Below are 5,054 nucleotides of genomic sequence, written 5' to 3'. Positions count from 1 at the left end.
CCAACACAAACCCTAGATTTCCTCTCTCATACGAAGCCTTAGTTGCTGATGGCGCTTTAGCAGTCCGTCATTTTCTTCTACTTAAATATCCCCCCTTACTGCCTCCTGATGATCCCGCCTTCATGATTCCTGATGAGACACTTCCATTTCTCTTCTCAGCTGAAACTCCTTTTCCTGGGCCTTACCCGCTCTGCACTTTTCCTATTCTACCAATGAGCTTTCTTGCTCATTGGACTGATCCCCGGGCGTCTCAAGCTCCTGTAACTGGTCTGGCCGACTCTTTGGAACCTGGGGAGCTCGACATTCCATCTCCGGCCGAATACAGTCGTGGTAAGCATCTCAAAGTCTCGAATTTACGCTACAAGGAGTATAGACAGCACTAGCTACTGTAGATAACCCTCCTACATCTGAAAATCAGCTGAATTTTTTCTGTCACACTCTGAAGTTAAAAGTACTATGTGATGGGTGACGAACTGTGTCATAAGTTCAATTTCCGGGTCAAGCGTGAGGCGTGACAAACCTACGGTCGTGTAGGTACAGTAATCGTGTTGATTGTTGCATGATGGATTAAGGCAATGACCTCTCGTTCGGCATAGCATAATTTCAGGAACTTGTTGATTTGTTCTAAGTCATAGGCTAGTACGTGAGGATAGGCGTGAAACGTGCGGTAGACAAGCTCGAGGGGAATAGGCATAATAGTGGTGGTATCGCTAAGATAGGACAGCTTGACTGTTTGACGCGTCCGGGGTTGCGTTTGCACCGCCACCACCGCCACCGCCAACGCCCCCGCCGCGCAACACCGCCTTTCTCAGAACTGTTCAACCCTGGCTTTCTGCTTAGGCTCAGCCCCCGTTAACTGCCAGCAAACTACTTCTCACCCTCCTTCTCTACAAGACTTCTTCATACTTTGGTGAATCTCCACAATAATAATAATAATAATATATACTTCCATCTTACTCCTTTTTATTTGACCTTTTCCCAACTAGGCTGCAACTCCATTTACCCCTCCTTCCGCTGGCCAGCAGCCTTTCTCTGGTCTTCTGCCTTGAAGTTTGAACCCTGTCTTTGATGATCCCAACCCACTTCAAAACATCACAGCCTTATCTCTTCCCTCTTACTCCACTAACACCTCCAAAACTCTCGCTTCTGGTGAGCACGGACATTTTCCCTGACCTCAGCCTTCAGTATTTGTCTTCCAAACCAGCTCTTTGTCAGGTCTCACAACTTTGTCAAAGGCAAACTGGAAGTGAACATTGGCCGCAGGAGTGACATGTACCTTTCCGAGTGGTTAATGTCGCATGCTCTGCTCCACGTGCACTGCTGGAAGAGATCTGTGTTGTCAAGCGGAATAACACCATCCCAGCCTCGCACTGTCCTCTTTGTCCATTGCTGTCCCATTTATGCTTCAAACCCACCAACACCAGTGAATACACGTTGTAGTTGGTGGCCATATTCCCACGCCACCCTGCAAACTTCTGGTCAAAAGTACAGTAGTGTTGGATGGCCTTACTTATGAAAACTCATACTTGTGAACTATGGCGGATTGGGGACAGAAGGTCAACAACTGAGTTCCACACTTCCAATAATAGACCAATAGAGCACTGCCTGTATTATACTTAAAGTGCGCCGCCACTGATGGATTCACGAAATATGTGCTATAGAACTTCCTGGGTAATATAACCATCAAAAATGGTAAACAATGTGATAACTCCGTAGCTTGGGGTTATCTGCAATGCACTGTAGACTCGTGACCAGTCTAAGCTGTTGCGTACCCGGGGAGTACCGAGCCCTTGGGCTCTCGCGCTAGCGAGACTGGTACATCTCGACATGCCTTTGGCACGGTGCCCACGGAGTTTTAATTTCGCTTCTGCCGGACGTCGGCAGCCCCTGAGTCGCGCGATGCGAACGCGTCTGGTCCCTGTACCATACCATACCCACTATCGTTTCATCCATATCTCGTCATCCCTTAGTTCTATACCCTCAGAAATAAAGATGCACGTTCTTTACACTATCCAAGGCCCCCTGTCCGAAACAGCACGCGAATCATTTGACAAATTATCCTTTGACTTTGTCGAGAACCTCACACTTCCCCAGGCTCTAACTGTCTATCAAGCAGTTTCATGGTTCGATTTCCATACGAAGGGCAAGGGCCAGCTGCGCGAGTTCCAGCTCAGATCGACTCTGAAGACGCTTGCAGGAGAGAACGTTGTCATTCGTGCCGGCACAGGCTATGGAAAAACAATGACAATGATCCTTCCTCTCCTCCTCAATACCCAGCCTTCGAAGATCGCGTTGACCATATCCCCAATGAAACTTCTTCAGAAAAACCATGTAAATTATATCCTTATGTCCTTTACTCTCCTAACGCTTCCTCAGGTCGAGGAGTTCAATCAAATAGGCATACCATCAATTCAGACTAACGAAGACACCCCGGATGATAGTGAGCTATGGAAGGTGCGTCTCTCAGTCTACTCAACGCATATATCGCTTCATTACCCCTTTTACCATACAGAAAATCGTTCAAGGACACTACAAGAATATATTCATTGCTCCTGAGCAGCTATTTCGACTCAAAGGTGGCCATGTTCCCCGGCTTGCTTCGCTAATGGCCACCCACTACTCATTTCTCGAGAGCATTGGCTTTATCTTCATTGATGAAGCGCACTTTATCGTGCTCAGTGGGTTCCCCCAGCAAGGAGAAAAGGATGCCTTCCGCCCTGTATACTCACGGCTTGGAGAAATTCTACCCCTGCTACGCGAGAATCCCCCGATTGTTATCCTGTCTGCAACTCTCCCTCCCCCGATCTTGCACACTGTCCTCGAAACTCTCCACTTAGACCCTAGCATGACCACCATGCTTATGGAATCAATAAATCGACCAAACCACACGTATGCTGTGCGCCAGCTTTATGGTGGGATCAAGAACCTCAAAAATTACGATTTCCTTGTCCCTGTTGAGCCCCATGCCGAACTGCCACCAAAGACAGTTGTCTTTATTGATAATCGTCTCTCTGCTGGCCGGATTGCATGCTATCTATGCTGGCGCATCTCTGACTCACTCAAGTCAAGCAAGATTGTGTCACACCTGCACTCAGCAATGTCGCAAGACTATATCACTCGAGTTTTTGCTGAGTTCAAGAGCTCAGATGCGATCCGTGTCCTCATCTCTACCTCAGTCGCATCAAATGTAAGTCCCAACTTATTCTTCCTATCTAACTAATAAAGCGATTAGGGAATTGATGTATCCAACATTGAACGTGTTGTGTGCATTGGAGCACCACAGAACATTGAGCAGCTCATGCAAGAATGGGGTCGAGGTGGTAGAAACCCTACTATCGAGACCATCTGCCTTGCAGTTGTTGAGCCATGGGTGCTCCAAGATGACAACACCAAGAAGCCAACAAACAAAGAAAAGCGAACCCCAGAGAGCGTTATTGAGTGCATGCGCCTCAAAACATGCCGACGCGAGTTTCTGAGAGCCAGAAACGCAGACAATGCCCCAAATGGTGTGTTTTATACTCACCAAGTGCTAACTATGCTCACACTTTATTAGCATCAAAATACTCGGTGTCTTACTGCTGCAACAACCACGACAATGGCTTCAAGCTGGAGTCATTCTTCCCTGGGCCATTTCTCTATGCCGAACCAGTCAAGCCCAAAAAAAACGCGATGCGGACGCTTGATAATCGTCCAAAATCACAGCGTGAACCGCTCCGCCAACGCATTGAGGTTTGGAAAACACAGGCCCGCCCCAAAAGCACACTCACTCAGATGTGGCCAAGCAACTACTTGCCCAGCAAGGAGGAGATCAATCGGATTATTCTAGCCAATCCACAGAGGTTCACCTTGCTTTCTGACCTCGTCTCTTTCCTCCAGGAGACTGCAGACTGGGCGCAGCTTTTTGGCTCAGAGCTCTTCAACATCCTCAAAAACTACGATGCTGAAGTTGCAGCTGATATTGCAATGAAGAAACAGGCGAAGAAAACAGCACCACGGGCACAAAAGAAAATCAAACAAGAAGCCTCAGACCCCACGCTTGAGGCAACAACACCTTCCCTCCCTCCAAGCGCAGCTTATCAGCACAACATGAGCTCATTCTCCTTGAAGGATGAGCCTTGGACTCACGATCTCACTGGCATCGACACACCAGGACCATCCACTTTGTCTATGCAGCTCCCTACCTCGTCTCAGACTCATTACCCATCTCTCCAATTCGAAGATCCTCTTGTGTCTACAATGCGTACACCCTCTACTCGAAAAAGGCGCTCCAATAACACCTCTCAGTCCACAGCCCCTCAAAAGCAGAGTCGTACTCATCAAGACTAGGTTATGTAGAGTAGTTTACTTGCTCTGTAATCATAGAAAACGCTTAATATGATATATCAACTCGAGCATCACAACATATTAGCTAGTGTAGGGAAAGAAACATCGTGGGCAGCACCTGAACCACGCCTCAACATTGACATAATGTTCTCATCAAAGTCTTCGTCCTCCTCGTCACAATTGTAGCCCTCATGCCCAGCATTCGCGTCAGTTTCCAGCATTATAACATCACTAGTCTCACTCTTGCCCTCGTCGTCCTCCCCATGAGGAATATCCTCGATATCTCCATTATCTGAAACGTTCTCAATGTCTCTGTGAGCATGTTCAGTGCTGCCATGGCTCTGCAAAGGTGCAGGCTCGCTATCTTCAAACCTGTACCGATTTGTCTGCACCCACTCGCGGTACGAGTTTTGCCAGCTGCGCATTCCTGAGCGCATCAAGTAGCTGATTCCATCAGCTATAACATCAGTAGTTCGCTTGTGGACAGTTCGTCCGGGTGTTGGTATATGAATCCTAGTTTCCCGGATTTTTCGAACCAGTCGGCTGACATTCCTTGAGGTGTCAGGTTCGGTGTGAGTTGTTCCACCCCAGCAGGCACCGAAAAACCTGGTAAACTGAAACTTGAGTGGTTGTAGGACAGGGACAAGAGTAGCAAAGGTGGCGAGCTGGCTCCATGAGCCGCGGACTCCTCTGTGCTCGCCAAATTGCTATAGAACAATTCATGTATTAGA

The 5,054-nt window shown here is 48.0% G+C and overlaps 1 protein-coding gene across 1 annotated transcript; it reads left to right on the top strand.

The window, feature by feature from the left end:
- Window positions 1-1,992: 1,992 nt before the first annotated feature.
- Window positions 1,993-4,326, top strand: CONPUDRAFT_160354 (P-loop containing nucleoside triphosphate hydrolase protein; the record flags this gene model as incomplete). Its single annotated transcript, XM_007777487.1, has 5 exons — window positions 1,993-2,331; window positions 2,377-2,454; window positions 2,513-3,187; window positions 3,233-3,506; window positions 3,554-4,326. The coding sequence occupies 5 exons, from the start codon at window positions 1,993-1,995 to the stop codon at window positions 4,324-4,326; spliced, it is 2,139 nt and encodes a 712-aa protein (XP_007775677.1).
- Window positions 4,327-5,054: the final 728 nt, after the last annotated feature.

The sequence above is a fragment of the Coniophora puteana genome (genome assembly GCF_000271625.1).
Source record: "Coniophora puteana RWD-64-598 SS2 unplaced genomic scaffold CONPUscaffold_22, whole genome shotgun sequence".
Classification (NCBI taxonomy): domain Eukaryota; kingdom Fungi; phylum Basidiomycota; class Agaricomycetes; order Boletales; family Coniophoraceae; genus Coniophora; species Coniophora puteana.
This window is presented reverse-complemented; position numbering and strand designations above follow the sequence as displayed.